General features: G+C 39.4%; 1 protein-coding gene across 8 annotated transcripts in view; it reads right to left on the minus strand.

The window, feature by feature from the left end:
• The window catches only part of TENM3 (teneurin transmembrane protein 3), a 355,944-nt gene that overhangs the window by 305,251 nt on the left and 33,547 nt on the right, over nt 1-17,146 (minus strand). For all 8 annotated transcript variants that reach the window (XM_021397105.1, XM_021397104.1, XM_021397120.1 and 5 more), the window contains one exon: nt 3,217-3,519. In XM_021397105.1, the coding sequence (XP_021252780.1) occupies nt 3,217-3,448 (232 nt within the window). In that variant the 5' untranslated portion in view covers nt 3,449-3,519. Of the gene's footprint in view, nt 1-3,216; nt 3,520-17,146 lie in introns of those variants that run through there.

Consider the following 17,146-nt stretch of genomic DNA (forward strand, 5'->3'; position numbering starts at 1 on the left):
AGCAAACAATCATATCATCACATTTTGGAAAGCAAACAGCCTTTTATGATGTTTTATCTACTGTCAAGGATGAGATCAGGCATCTTCTCAAGTATGCAATGTAAAATCAAGCTTAAAAGTAGTTTTAATGAAAAAGGCTGAAGTTCTTCATTTACATGGTTGGGTGCAGAGTTTAATTACTCACATTTACCAATTTTTTGAAACTTACATTGAGATAAACAACAAAGTGACAATAAACAGCTAAATTAGAAGTTCTAAAAACAGTAAACCAGATAACCTTGTCAGAAAAGTTTAAAAATAAAACTGGTCTTGGGACACATGAAGGCGTTCAAGAAGGAGGAGACCATAGGATATCTTCTTTGTCCTTTGTCCTTTTAGTTAACTGAAAGCACATTGCCTTGATCAAGTCACTTCCCAGAAACCCACATCCCTTCTCAGAATCTTGTCAGCTGCGTTTCAAAGTAACAAGATAATCCTAGCCCTATAATAAATATTACAATATTTTAACATGAAATTATTTTAAATACTATTTTAGGAAATAAAAGGAGAAACATCCTTTCAGACCATTACCCCAAATCTCAAACAACAGAAATTCAGTGGATGAGGAAAAAAGATTCTGTGAGTGGAGCTGATGAGAAGGGAAGTTCCCCTCCCCATAAGCAAGGATTTCCTGGGATAAAACTACCACTAAACCAGGCACCTCTATCTCCTACGGCAGCATCCCCTTCTGAGTTCAACCATGGGTCTTGGGAAGCAGCAAGCACAAAGACATGTACTGAGACAAATGAGGAAGAGGAGGTGGTAAATTTCTGACACATAAACAAAAAGCTTTGATGGGTTTACCCCCAAGTATTGGCAGTAGTAACACACTGACATTTTTTATTTGTGTCAGATTTGGAAGACTCAAGAAGTTCAAGTAATTTCTCCAGGAGATTTCCAGTGGACACTGGAAAGCTGGTACTATTTCACACAGGCCGAGCAAAAAAAAAAATGAAGCAGTCATCATCAATAAACGAAAACGTTAATTTCCAATTAAAGGCATTTATTAACACTTGCCTATTTTTTGCTTGTAGATTTATTTCCTGTTGTTTTTGCAGGGTAGCATGTAATTAGACTGTCAAAGCAGCTACATATCTGCACTCTATTTCTAGACAGAAGCAAAAAAATAAATATAGGGAAGTGTCTTTAATATATTATTTAAAAACCTCTAGAATGATCTTGAGCACCTTTTTCACCAAATGCTTCCAATGCCAGAAGCAGTAAATTCTCTCAGTCAAAGATGAATCAAAAGAACACAGTATCTAAAAACTACAAAACAAGCCCTTATTAATTTGACCCTATCAAACTTGCAGGTAGCCCCCAAAGGTGCTAAAACAGCAAGCGTTAGAGGAAGCCAATAAGCTATACAAGGGGAATTGAACCGACAGTGAAAAAAATCAAACGGACACAGATGACGGTGCTGAGAGCATGAAAACAAAGATGAAGACAACTCTACACATCTCAGACTGACAGATGTGTAACTTATTGCATATTGGGCAATAAGTATTAGCTATGCACTATGTACTTTTCTGAAGAAAATGGAGAGGAAAAAAACCCACAAGCCCCAGTTTCCATTTCATTATTTCTATTTAAAGAGAATAGTACTCTATTCAGGGAATGGTTTATGAATTCTTAGGCAATATTAAATAAACAGTGTCTATTTTGATATAATTTTGTTGCTAATACTATGAAAGCGCCTATAGTATAAGCCTTAGAAAACTTCATTCCTCTTGGCTTTTCCTTAGTAAAGTAACAGGATCAAGGTGACTGACTTCAGCTTGAAAGTAGCGATGACTTGAAGTTTCAACATATCACAGAAACCAAAAATACACAGCAGAAAGCAGACAGACCACAGTAGCAGCCTTCCTCAGTTACACGAGTCTAAGAGAAATATTTTTATTTCCTTTGCAGACATTTATAGGGAAAAAAGTCAACACCATCTACATGGCTCTAATTCTAATTTAAAGTTATTCTACTTGGAATAAAGATAAACCACCAATGGGGAAAATATTTTTAAACATTTCTAAAAATCAAAGATAAAGACTTTCTCACAAGGAGAAAGCTTTCTGTATCTACCCCTGAATCTAATCCTGCTTCCTCAAAAAAGAGAGGATCTCTTTATATACAAGACTGAGGGTTCATTTCACACATCTTCTGGCCTACCCTTATTCTTTTAGATAGCTGGGCTGTAATACTGCACACATCCCAACTTTTTTTTTTTTATTACCTTACATTAAGTACTTTAGCTGTAGAAGTGCAGAAATGCCACTTCTAGAGGTTACAGTTTTGAATCCAAAGTGATGCATTGAGTTCTTGACCCTATCCAGAGCTAAGTGCAACCTGACAGAATCAGAAGGGACCTCTTAAGAGTAGTTAGTCCAAACCCTCTCCTCAGCTGGGGTCAGCTACTGCAAACTGCCCAGGGCCACATCCAGCTGGGATTTGGATAACTCCATGGGTAGTTACATCTCTCACATCTCTACTGTCCTGGACTCAGAAATTTAACAGAGACAGCAGTTAGTATCTGATTAGGTGTCACAGATATCCACTAAAAACAAACAAAAAACAACACACACACACAAAAAAAACCCCAAATGCTTTCAAAATAATTTACCTTACTAATTCACTCACTCTACTGTGCTCTATTACTGCAATTGTGAACTAAAAGCACTGAATTATTACGTTATTTGTATACTCAAACATGCATACTGGATTTTTCAACAAGCCTATTTATTGGGCCTCGTGTTCTTAGAGCAGTTGAATTCTTTTCTTGTGATTAATTTTGAATCTACTTAAATTTTAGGGATATTGGAGTGGCAAGCTTTTGGACAACCCATGAATTGGATGATTTTTTTTGCCGGGGGTCTGGTTTTTAAACTGTAAAGACTGAATACTTCACGCTTGAACTCACGAAGTTGTCACCGAGTCATTGCCCAACATGGGACGTTTATGTAGGTTTCCTGTTTAACATGTATTATTTATTTCAAAGATCATACATAATGCTCTCCCATCTTTGTAAAATATTTAGGAAGATACAAATGAAGTGTACTGTTTGTGTAGAGTATTACTAAAGCTGTTTAAACGGGTATAATGACTTCCTCTTCCCACAGTAGGAACGCATCATTACTTGGTACTAATGAATTATACACTCTGGTTGTATAAAAACCTCTTGCCTACCTTGTCTGGTATACTCATCTGCTTCTCTGTGGACCAAGTCTTTTACCCGGTTTCCATACAGCAGCCTAGAGGAATCATGATCAAAAGCCTTCAGGGTTTCACTGGAGCTGTAGGACTTCTGTGTAGGCACTCTGCACTCCTCATTTTCTGCGGAAGAATTTGTGTAGCGCCGCTCCTTGTCCCGCCTGCTCTTTGTCAGGGAGCAATAAGGCCGACGTTCTTTCACATCCATACTTCATTCCTTCCGTGTGCGCATCAGCCCAGCCTGTTTGGAATTCTTATCTACATTCAGCTCACATCTACCTGAAACAAAATTAGACAGACAACAGACTATGTGTTATAACGTTCTCTAATTGCAGCGATTACTTTCTAACTACTCGACATGCACACAAAGGTCTGATCAACAATGGACAAAATGCAGTCCTGCTGTGTGCGCAAGGCTTCTGATAGTTTCATGTACAAGCAATCCTGAGGAGAAAACAGCTAAAAAATTCCTGTTAACAACAATGCCAGTCACAACAATCTTCTATTTTTATATTATTTACACAGCAGATTGGAATACTAAAACCAGCCTGAAAACTAAGGGAGAAAACACCCTCAGTTTTTCAGCTTAAGAAATGTGTTACTCAAAGTCTTTCTATCTGCAAATACATCAGTTTGGCTTTTCCTGAGAAAGGTGTGTGCCTAACAGGAAAGACACATGCTTTTTCCTCCTGCTTGTCAGAAACTTCTCATTTTAATGTCTATTTCTGAGATACAGACTACTAAAATGCTTACTGTCAATTCTATTCTTATAAAATTGTTCTCACCAAGAGCATACACATAATTTCACAGCAAGCTACAAAAACACCATAGGCGCTGTGTAGGAAGGCTTCTCTCGGGTAGTATGTTCAATATAATTTCTGCTGGGAAGCAAGGAAATATTTCATTTGGAAATGACATTCAGGAGTAATTCTTCCTTCCATCACATTGCTGAGAAAGGTTACAGTAAGAAACTTATTTCTATTCATTTTTCTTTAATGGTTCATTCCAGTTAGTTTTCAAAACAAGGTTTCTCTGCTTCACTTCATGGGCCCAGCACAGTTAACAGGAATACCCTCACTTACTCACAGAGTAAGAAACAGTTTGAAAATTCTGCCGTTGTTTTTAAAGAGAAAAACTAGATTAAAATCAAGAAGGTAATTCATATATTTAAACGACTGTCCAAATATCTAAATAAATCAGTTTGGATGATTTTAATACTTTGCAGCTGAACCTATTAACTGAGGCTTTGATATTTCTTGTTTGACATCTTGTATGTTGAAAGTCTCTACTCCGTCTCAAGAACTTTTTCCTTGGTGCCCCTCTCAATCTAACATCCTTAATTACCACAAATGATTATTTTGTGAAGCATTATCAGTCAAGTCAAGTGATGCAGAATTTATAGAGCCACAGAATCACCAAGGTTGGACATCATCTGGTATAATCACCCACCAACCATCCCTACTACACCACGTCCCTCAGTACAACATCTAAACATTTCTTGACCACCACCAGGGACAGTGACTCCACCACCTCCCTGGGCAGCCCATTCCAGTGCCTGACCACACTTCTGGAGAAGTAGAATTTCCTAATATCCAATCTGAACCTTCCCTGGTGCAACTTGAGGCCATTCCCTCCAATTCAAATGACATTTTGCAGCATGTATCACAAAGTAACATCCAATTCTATTGGCAGCCTGTTCAGCAAAAACAAGGCTTTTTAGAACTCTTAACCTGCCTCATTTTTAAGCATTTAACAACAAACTAATTAGTTGTCACCCATTAAATGATTTTTAGGGAGTATTTACTTTAATACCAAACTGTAATTCAAGTTATGGAATGGCAACTCTTTTATCATCCTATCTGTTTTGAAATTCTCTGAAAAGCTCTCATGTTTCTTGACCTGCCTGAATCTCACTTTATACTAGAACACAAAGCTGTGAAGTCTTCCATTTGAGCAAATTCTCTTCTATATTATTTTCAAACACTTGAGTCATAAAATAAATTGAAATATTTGTACGTGGGCAATAAAATTGACATAGTATGATAGTTTACTCACTTTATGACTATTTAGATGTCTGCATGTCCATGTAGCATATCTTTTTATTTGATATGAAACACTCAGATTTAAAAATATTTGATTGACTAATGAATGCAAGTTCTTTCTACATGAAAATAATTTTCTAAACATTTTGTGAACTTTGTGCTTTATTACTGTTAAGCTGAAATGTGGTTTCAAAAATCATGATTAACAGGTACATGCAGGTATTCTTCTGGATCATAAAGATTGCATGTGGAAGCCTATCTCCCCTTTCATCTATGCATTTCAAAACTTTAAAAGGGACACTAATTCCTAATGCCTTTAAATTGTGCCACAGGAAAACTGATGTGTGCTATTCATCATCAAAGTTTAAATAATTTTGATTTTTTCAAGTTTCTGGGCTTATGTAGCTCCTTCCTGATATTAAAAAAAACACTCTTTGCAGAATACTTTGTTAGTATAGCAAGCTAAAATCCTCAAAGATTTAATCTATGCTGTAGCATGAGGAGAACTACTGATCTGCTACCCACCGAAGTCAATGAATTCAATAAAACATCAAAAGGCAGTTTGCTGGGTTATCTATTGCCTCTCTAGGCAAAGAACGCAAAGGTTACAAAAAATACAAGCTGTTTAACAGCACCAGATTATTGAGATACTGACAGCGATTACACCGTCATGATAAACAACGAGGGCTAGTGCATTTTTTGTGGGCATTCTGAAAAAACAAACCAAACAGATTTAAGAGCTTAACCTTTTCAAACCCAGCATTACACAAAACACCTCTTTACCTTCACCTACCTTTAGCTTCTCAGAAGTTATTAGTATCTCTCCGCAAGTTTTAGGAAAGATTCAACACTCTTAGGCTCAGACCTTTAAATACTTTTCATCAGTGAATTAATATAAATATCAGAGGTAAGGAACCAGAATAAGAGCTATTTTAAAGATCTGTCTACAAATAAATGCCCTGCACCATAAGCAAAACACAAATAGAAAGACAGAGCACAAATATATTTGCAGAACACAGAAATATAACAGCATTAACAATTATTTACTGGACTGGCAATGACAAGTCGAACAAGGAAAGATGTGCAGACAGCTTTACAAGATCTGAATTGCAACTCTTCAGTGAAGCAACCCAGCACAGCACAAAGTGCTGCAGCAGTCTCAGCACTGTGCAGGACTTATTTGTCCCACTGGGAATCCTGTAACACACTTCCAATTTTCAGAAGACACCTTTCTTTCCCCATAAATTTGATGAACACTTTCAATTAATGATAAAAGTAATTCAGAAAAAAAACCCTGCAAATTACTGCACCTGCTCAGCTGCTTCATTATATCACTGTAGTTATAATGATAATAAAAAAATTCCCACTCCAATCTCCAGATTTAACAGAACCAATTGGTAGACAAATTTCAACACATTTCATGTTTTCTTCTCCTCTGTTCTCAGTAACATAAAAGCTGCATCCTGCTGGGAGCTGCCCGAATGCACTGACCAGTTTTCTTCCTCCTCTATGTCTTAGAAAAAGTTCAAATGATACACTGGTAATGAGTACAATACAAACACAACAACTAATTTGATGCATGAACAAGTTTTTTTTTTTTTTTTAAATCAGATTAAAATTTTAAACCAAATAAAATTAAATTTGTGACATGTTACAAAAGCGCTTGCCTTCGTCTGCAAGTAATTTTTGCCCATATGTTAGTATTTATGGTCCACAAAATAGGAATTTTTTCAGAGCAGTATTTCTCAAGCTACTGAACAACTAACTCACCTACTCACACGTGGATGTCAAAACAGCCCCGGTAAGTACTATTATGTGTTGCATCAAAACTTCAAATGGTGACAACTGGAAGTTAACTGCCTGAGATATGCCACTGTTCCAAGTGTTTGATGCTTTTCTGTGTATAAGACAACACAGGTGCTCATCTGCGTCATCACCTGTTGGACCCCCTGTGTCTTTGTAGGGATCTGACCAGTATTTGGGCTCCTGTTGGGTTGCACGGGTGAGCATGACAGTCACCAGTCTCACGGGTCAGCTCTCCTATACTGAACCCCATCCACTTGTGTAGCCTCTGCTGCAGTCCCAGGCAGCTGCCAAATTATAAAAGCCATTCTAAACCATAAACCATAAAAAGATGCCTGTTTTTTATTTAATAATTATTTCTTCTAAAATTAATTTAGAAGGGAAACAGGACAACCAAAGAGGCATGTTTTATATGTGACTCGGTCAGTAGGACCATATAACTCCTTTTCCTTGTGTAAACATTTACAGACAATCTTTAATGACTAAGTCCGGTAAGGTAAGTACAACAATTAAGTTGTAAGACGGTAGTTTTCTCTTTCATTCCAAGTGTTGCAAACAGCTTCGATGCTCAAAGCCACACATGCTGAAGCTGCGGTAAGAGCTTCAGTGACCAAAGAGAAGTCAGTCTCAGGTACAGACAAAACCGGCTGACGCAAAAGCAGGAGTTCTGCATTTTATTTACAATTCTCCAAGATAGTCTTTCAGTTCCCCTTCATCATTGCAATGCAAAATAAAGCCAGCACAGTGAAAAGAAACAATTACATAGCTTTTTACAAAAAAACAAGCAAACAAGCACCTCAATGCTGAAGCTCTACACAGCTATATAGCACAAGTACAGTAGGCATAAAATGTACTACATATTTTAATTGTCAAGATGTAAATGGGGATTTAAAGTCATGCTATGGAGCATCATCTAAAACATCCAGCTACAACTTCAGCATGCCTGCAGGCTTTTTAAAGCAGTTATGGAAAATTACTGCATTTAATTCTGTAGCTTCAATGCCAAGCTCCCCAAAGGGTTGTTACAGTTTGGCAACAGGATGGCAGTTCTCCTGACATACGCACCTCTCCCCGTCCAACTCACAGGGAATCTTCTTCCAGCACAGGAGCTGGTTAGAACACTGAGGTAACAAAATAAGGAGCTTAAATAAAGCTCAATGTTTTATGCCCTTTGATATCCAAAAGCTATGCAGACAGAAAATAATAAAAATAAAAAAAATACTTGTTATCAAAACAAAGAAGTGATAGTCGTATAGAAGATATTATGCTACTGCTGGTGTTGATTTATCAATGCGCTACAGCATATATTATACTCCCTTTCAGTGTGCATAGCCATTTCAGACATCTCAAAATGCACACAGCAAAAATTGAGTTGGTTCTGAGAAAAAGAGGGTAATATTTTAATACATATAGTGCTAGAAAATTAAAAAAAAAAAAAAAAGAGGATGAAACATGTAATTTCCTTGTTAGAGAAGAGCAGCAATGAGCATGAGACGCAGTTATAGCACGGCCAGGCCCTCTCTGCCGGCCTGGCAGGCAGGAAGCACTACTGTGACAGAGCCGTGCGGTGCTGAGAGTGGGAGGGCAGCAGGAGCAGGGCTGGGGAACGGACTGAGGCTTTTAGCACCACCTTCCCTCCAAAGACCCACGGCTAACAATTTAGGCATACCTAAGAATGCCAGCAGTCACAGCTGCACTCAGAAGCCTGCACTACTACCGAATTACTATTATTTTTATTACCAATTACTATGATTATGAATTAGGGATCATTGATCCTTCCGCATCGTGTTAACATGAGCCTGAACTTTGCTCGTTTCAGTCAGGAACAAATTTTCTCTCACAATGCAGTACTGCAACAACACAACAGGAGAAGCATTGCAGCACTTCAGTGGGAAGAAGCAGGCTCTGACTTCTGCTCGAAATTAGAGGTTGCTCAGACTGGTGTCAGGATGGCTTCTATTGTCAGCTCTGGAAACAACTGCTACAAGTAATGCCTAAGTAGTTCTACTGTATTATTTTAATTTAACCAGGATTTCCTTGTAATTGCAATTGTTTGTTAATGTAAATATTATGGTAATCACAATTTGCACTAGTTATAATACTTGTATGCCTTTTAACAGCAAAAAGAACAAAGCAAATTCAGCAGGAAATGTATCACATGAAGATTAAAAACTGTAACGCACAAATATCAAGCAAATTAAGAAAGTTTCCTGTCCACAAAAATACTCACAATTCACACAACTAATCACCCATAAAACCTATTACAAACAAATACTAAGAAAAACTCAAAAGGCATAAAAGAGTGATGAAATTTCCACTTCAATGGCTGATAAAGTGAGATATGTCAGAAATCAACTGAGCTGGAAAAATGACACTTTGAAGAGGTGCTTAGGATGATCTGTAGCCATGGTGTGCCATTAGTCAAACTGATGACTCTTAATACATGGATATTTCAGGTCATCATATCTAGAAACTCACTTCTTAATATTAAAAGTCTGTCTTCCAGCACAGAGACTGGAGTGGAAGCACCCAAAGTCAGGGGAGTTGGGAACAGAAGGGCTGCCAGCCAGCAGCTCACAGCCTGAAATCAGAAAAAGCCTCCCTAATTCATGGGCTAACTCTACATTTTAGAATTTGATTATATATAGAAAAGGGAAGAAAAGAAAATAAGGGGGAGGGAGGAAGAACAAAGACAACCAGTAAAAAACACTGCATATTCTTCATGCATTTTTCTGCATTAGTCAGGGGAGCAGAACACCCCTATCTGCAACACTAAAGGATGTAATATTAATAAAAGTTACTTTCCAGAGACAGAATAAACAACAAATAGATGCACTCTACATTCACCAGAAAGTTTGTTGCAAGAACAGTCAGGAAAATTTGCTAAAAAGATACGTGGTGCTGGTGAGTCACAGAGGCTGATGTTTGTGGAAGTTTTGCGGCCAGTAGTTAAGGCCAAAACCCCTGAGGGAAAATAAAAGTATGCAAACAAACACCTCATGTCTTCTCTTATACCAAGGGAGCACGGGCAGTACTCCTCCAGATGCCATCTTCCTGCAGCAGGGGCTGCAATAGAGGAACAGCTCCTTGCAATTGCTGGAAGCCCCCATGGCAGGGCTGGGACCTCCAGGAGGGAGAACTGAAAGCAGCCCCACACTGATCCTACTCACACATAGCCCTGTAATTTGCAAACAGAGACTGGATCAACTTCCCCTTTGGAGGGGCTCAGAATTGGCTCTCACCAGCAATTTCTGTTCCTCCTTGGGAAGAATGGTTTGCAGGAACCTAGAAAGCCTAGAAAAAGAGGAAACCCTGAGAGGAAAACCTGAGCAGAAGAAAAGAACAAACAAAACCTCAGAAGAGCAGGGTGTCATGCCTGATTTACTTCAGAGCTAAGTAATAAACTCTCAGAGTCAGCACTGCATAATTCATTATTCAGCAACAATTAAAAAGGCCTAAATACTTTCCTCCACTCCTTAAATCTGAAATTCATGCCTATGCCACTGTCTCCTTCCCAACCCTTATTTTAGACATTATTTTTTCCCCACTCTCCTCACCCAACCCATCTAAATGATCTCCTGATTTATGCAGGTATAACTCCATCCTGATCAGTATCTCCCAAATTTACTTTTGCACCTGCTCTGAACTCTCCCTTTTGTTCTGAGACAAAGCTGAACAAATCTCGGGATTTTTGAAGCTAAAACAAGTCAGATGGAGAACCCACACATAACAAGCCCACGTGTAACCCACCACGTAACAAACTTGCAGCATTAGCAAGGGTACAACAGTCCCCAAGTCCCCACGCAGAGAACATGGCACAATGTTATCTTCATTCCTGCCTGGAGAACAAAGCTATCTGTATGTCAAGCTTTACCGTCTGAACAAGCTGTCCATCATTCAACTCCTCCATCTCGTAACAGAGTTAATTTCAAACAATTTGACAGTAGTGAGGTTTTAAAAATAATACCTCTCTCCAGTCACTATAAGGGAAATGAAGCACACCACAGATGACACACAATAGCTGGGCACACCCTCACAGACCTTGGCTGAAAACTGCCTTCTGAAGGTGTGTGTGAGTGTGAGGAGGACCTGAAGACCTTGCAGTAAGGATGCCAATGGTGATGAGCAGGAGAGGGAAGAAAGAAGGCAGAAGGGCAGGTGCTGAAGCTGTGTGACACGGGACACACAGGCAGCACCACTCTTGGTTTTCAAGTACAGCTCCTCATAGCAAAAGCTGAAATCCCACATAAAGAGGGAACATTCCACAGGAAGATTTTTCTTTTCCCAGTGATCAGATAGGTAACTGGATTTTCAGTCCCGCTCCCACCATAATTACAATTCTGTCTCTGGGAACTTGGAGACTTCCTAAAGAGTCACCTCGATACAGACAGACTAGGAAGATGCATCAGGCATACTGCTTTTTTTTCTTTTTTTTTTTTCCTTCTTTTTTTTCTGTTTTTTTTTTTTTTTTAATGCTGAACAACTCTGACTTGTTCAAAATTACCCCAGTTCCTCTGTCTTTCCCTTCCAATACAGCAACAAATAAAAAACAAACCGATGCAAACAGTAGTCCTAAAAATAATGAAAAAAGTCTCCATAGTATACAGTATTTCTGGTGTTTGTCCTACTGTTACAACATTTATTCGCCACTCCTAATACAGAAGCGTGAAAATCTATTAGCTGATGCCCAGGTAGCATGAAATGTAGCAAAGCACTGTTTATCTTAAAGTTACATTAATAGTCTCTACTCTGCATATTCAAACTGCATCAGCTGTCGTGTCTTCCTCGATACTACCTGGGTTCCCGTTTCCCCACCTGCACAAGCTGCAGCATCTTCTCACAGCCTTTGTCTCCTCTTTGGCAATATCCTACAGCAACGTATAGCAAAGGGTTGGAGGATGTCTGCTCTGCTGGATCCCTTCCTTCTGTAATCCCTCTTCTAACTCCCTTTTATAGGATCAGACTTTTAGCCTTTCCTTAAAGTTCATACAAAAAAACTTGTCCTCTCATTGTCCCTATTTGACTTTTATGTCCTTGGGTTTGCCTCCAATTTCAAGAGAAAAAAAGACTTTGATTAATTGATTTGGGGTGGCCAGCAGGGAGAGGATTGTTCCCTTCTACTTGGCCCTTGTGAGGCCCCATCTAGAGTACTGTGTCCAGGCCTGGGGCTCCCAGTACAGGAAGGATGTGGAGCTGTTGCAGCGGGTCCAGAGGAGGGCCACAAGGATGATCAGAGGGCTGGAGCACTTCTCCTATGAGGAAAGGTTGAGGGAGTTGGGCTTGTTTAGCCCAGAGAAGAGAAGGCTCTAGGGAATCTTCACTGTGGCCTTCCAGTATTTGAAGGGAGCATATAAGCAGGAGAGGGCATCTACTTTTTACATGGTCTAACAGTGATAAGATTTGGGGTAATGGCTTTAAACTCAAAGAAAGGAAATTTAGGTTGAATGTTAGGCAGAAACTCTGCTCAGCAAGTCAGCCCTGGCACAGGCTGCTCAAAGAAACTATGGATGCCCCATCCCTGGACACATTCAAAGCTGGGTTGGGTGGGGCCCTGGGCATCCTGAGCTGGCGGTTGGCAATGCCAACCAGAGGGGTTGGAGCTCGATGATCTTTAAGGTCCCTTCCAACCTAAGCCATTCTATGATTCTATGATTAATGCAAACAAAAGAGTAATGTTTTAAAATATGCTCTTTGGTTAACTCTTTGAGATATAAAATTTGCAACCATACTCTGCAAGTTTGTTCAAAGAACCAGTCTTCTCTTTGAATGTTTCCACAGAGCCTACTCTGGCATAGCTCTAGCTGACTGCCAGCCAAGACCCTCTCTGGTAACTGTCTTCAAAGAACAAATGATTAACCTTTAATAACAAAGAGCATCCTTTGCAAAGCTAGGGAAGTCCCATAAAGAACCATGTCCTACCTCCTTCCTCCTCTGCTCATGTTTGTCATCCCAGCTGTGTTCCCACACATAGCACAATTCCTGTGGTGGAGAGGGATGCCGCAGAGCTGTTGCTGGCAGAGCCCAGCAACAGCATCTGGTTCAGTGCACTTGGATCTGACAGCAGTCAGTCTAACCAGTCTCAGTCCGTAAAAATACTTCATTGCTGGAAGTTCTTAGTTTTGTAAAAGAAGCACAAGGTTCTATAGTAAATATTGAACAGCTTCGTGTTATGCTTTTACAGGGGAGGGATATTGCTTCTTTAAGCCCTTATTCCCACTTAAGATGATATGCCAAATTTCTCAGTACAAACATTGATTAAAGACCCTTTTAAGTAAAGTAACAATTCAATTCAGTAACAGATCTGAAAGCGACCTTTAAAGGATGGACAACTCCTACTCTCTAAAAAAAAAAAGTCTCTTAATACAATAAATGGAAGTTGACCACCAAATGCATAGACAATCAACTATAATCAAGTAATGAAAATACCTGATAATTATCAATGAAATCCCTTGTGATCTAATATGAGTTTTGTACAGAAATTCCACAGTTCAGTAACACCAGAACTAAACTTATTCTTCTACACGTAACTGTATTTCTTACTAAACACATTCAGGTGCAAAGACTCAAAGCCAAGAACACTGCAGGGTTCAGCTCACTTACAGGACAGGGAAAGCAAAAGCAGAAAAAGGACCAAAATCATTCCCACAGTGACAGTCAAGGTACCTCACACAAGTGCATATGCACTGCTGGACAGATAAGCAGATATTTGAAACAGGATGAAAATTAAACTATTTCCAATTCCATTTTAATATGAAACATACAGAGAGGAAATATCACTCATGTATTATTTTTCATTATTTGCATGGCCTCATATCTAATAATAAACTATTTCAGATTTTCTTAAATTTATAGGTAAGAATACAAATTCTACTTCAGTATAGGCTGTTCCAAGCACCAAACCTTTTCCTGAATTATCTTGATAATCAGGTTGTTTTTGTGGGGAAGAGAAAGATGCATTCAGTAAGTGAGGATCTGAAAGGTTTCTTGATCTACACAGTGGAGGAGAGGGGCTCCTATCCATCCTAATATGGAGGACCCTACAGCTCAGTAGGAAGTCTGAGAAGTTCCTGCTCCTGCACTTGCTACATTCAGAAGCATTTAAACTTTCAAAAAAAATGGTGATCCTTCTCTCCTGTTGCTGGGAGGTAGTCCAGGACTGAAGAAATGCAAGAATCAGAAGGAGAAACAGCCCAGAACCTGTACTGCACCTGATGGCACTGAAGTCTTGTCTCTGTATTTGTACAGCGTGCTTCAAAATGCACAGTACTGAGAGATCCAGTCTGTACTGAGAAGTTTTTCCAGTGTAGTTGAATTTACTACAAGTCATAGCTTAAGCTAGCAAAATTTATTGTGCAGATGCAGCTATACTGACAGAAGAGTGCACTTTTAAAACCACTGATGCCACTGATGTAGATAAGCCCTGAGACTGGAGCCGGTCTGATGAATATCATAGGCTCTTAGTGCATGCAGGTGAAAGGATGAGACTACCCAGCATTGGTGAATGAAGGGGACCACACCACTTGGATATCATTTCCGGATGTACTTGCCTTCTTGAGATACCCTTATTCAACAGAGAACAACAACCGTGCTCCTTTACTCCTCCTTGACCCCCCAAGTTTACAGGTTGACTCAAAGCATTCTCATCAGCATTCATGAACATACTGCCTTAGTGTGCTGCAGGGAGCTGTAGCACAAGATCAGTGATAAAATACGCGTGTGAGAGAATGAGAGGGAGTGAGAGTGAATGCGCAAGTTAATTGGGGTTTGCAAGATGCAAGCATCCAGAAAGGAGAAGATTTTTAAAGGACAGATGTCAGTATTTAGGGAGCTTCTCTTTGATACTGGGGGACACCAGGAATAAAGGAAATCTTAATGCTCTGTCATGACAGATCTCCATATAAATGAATTTAAGAACCCAAAATCAAACAATTTGCAAGTAGTGCAAAAGAGAAATTGCATTACTCACAAACACCAAGCACAGCTGGAACAGAGGGACAGACTTGTATAGAACGTTCAGACCATAGTGAAGGAGAGTAGAGCAAAGTAGGTTAGGGATCTCGGAAAGGTGAGGAGACACATAGCTCTGTGGCCCGATTTTGTAAGAAACATCAGATCTTCACTGATGTGCAGAGCTTAACTCCCTAAAGCTTAAAAGATTAATTAAACATTACAGAGTGAAATACGTGTGTATGTATAGAAATATACATATAAATGCTTTATATACGTGTATGCATATATGTATACAAATAAAAAAAAAACCTATGAAGGACATGCTGTGATGAAAGCATTATTGGGGGTTGTGAATGAGATAAACGTAGCCGTCTTCTCTCTTGAAGCTAAAATACCGAAAAAACCACTGTGTAGCTAAGCTAAGCCACCCAAGTTTGAGAAACCTATGTCTATGATTCAACTCCCTCGTTGCTTCAACAACAGCATATTCCAAAAACACTTTAATGCTGATCATTTGCCTCTTCACAATAGTAAGTTCTTTATGGTAATAGTGACCAACACAAAATAACCACCAGGGAGTACTGGAAGAAGAAGCCAGGATAGGCATGTTCTAATAACTATATAATTCAGTTTTTAAAGAGTCCCTCCCTTGTCTTGAAAAATATGGGGAAATTGACCCCATCTAAATAAACACTGGGGGAAACTTTAAATGTAGGCAACAAAGCAAATATTTAAATGTGCAAACAGCCACTGTAGAGAATGATTCTATACTGATTTTGGACTTCAAAGCCAGAAAAACATAAAACCAATTGCCTCCAAATTCGTTTGTTCAGTTAAAATTTCTTATGCAAATGAGAACAGCTTCACTAATAATAGCAAAATATTGCTACGTATTATTCCATATCATCTTACCTGTTAAAACCACAGGGCTATGCTGCAGAGTGTGTGAAGGAGAAGTCAGTAGCTTTCAGCACAAGAGTCAGATTTATCAGGAGCCACTGCCTATCAGCAGGTCAACAACATTACTGAGAGGCTGCATCTTCCACATCCTATTTAAGGATTTAGTTACTGTTCACAGCAGCGTGGCAACAACAAAAAAACCTACTGGCTGGTTCATGACTAATGCAAAGTGCACTGGCTGTGTTACAGTGATTCAGTAGCATGTACAATAAGGAGCTAACAAAGTAGTATCTTGCTTCCCTGCAGCATCAGTCCTGAAAGCTTGGTCATACCACTGTGCGATGCTTAGGGCATATGCAATATCTTTTTCTTAGAAAGTAATCCCAGTCAGTCTCATTTTCTGAACATCTTGTCCATAAAGTCATGAAGCAGGGTGGCTTTGTCGAATGAAACACACTTCTGATTCACAAAGTACAGTTTGCCAGAATCCCTGTGACAAAGTTCTGGAGTCCAGTTTTTCATGCAACTGAAGAAAAAAAAAAAAACAAGAACACCAGCCCTGTGCACGCACATCATCCCTGTTTCTTATGCTGGAGCTGGGCCTTAGTGTGGCATGGAGCAGAGTCACGAAACCAGGAAAACAAGAGGTAGCATGACTGGGTTTGGTGAAAATGAGAGACCTGGAGTTCCACACAGTGCTCACAGAGCCAGACTCACACAAAATGGCATCGTTGCAACCACAGGTTCTCATAGCAGTACACTCTTGTGCATGGGATACACTGGTTACTAGGAAACTTCTCCCCATGTAGTAAGATATTAGCTTATTCATAGAATCATAGAATGGCCTGGGTTGAAAAGGACCATAATGATCACCTAGTTTCAGCCACCCTACTGAGTGCAGGGTTGCCAACCACTAGACCAGGCTGCCCAGAGCCACGTCCAGCCTGGCCTTGAATGCCTCCAGGGATGGGGCATCCACAACCTCCTTGGGCAACCTGTTCCAGTGCGTCACCACCCTCTGTGTGAAAAGTTTCCTCCTAACATCTAACTTAAACCTCCCTGTCTTAGTTTAAAAACTTATTGCTTGCATCTACTTTATCATTACTATTATTTTTTTTATTTCTTTGGCCAGTTTTAAATAAGAAGTTCTGACTGCAGCTATTACTTTAGTCAGTCAGTTTGGAGTGCATTTGGTAGCAGTGACCAACATA

Source organism: Numida meleagris, chromosome 4 (genome assembly GCF_002078875.1).
Source record: "Numida meleagris isolate 19003 breed g44 Domestic line chromosome 4, NumMel1.0, whole genome shotgun sequence".
In the NCBI taxonomy this organism is placed as follows: Eukaryota; Metazoa; Chordata; class Aves; order Galliformes; family Numididae; genus Numida; species Numida meleagris.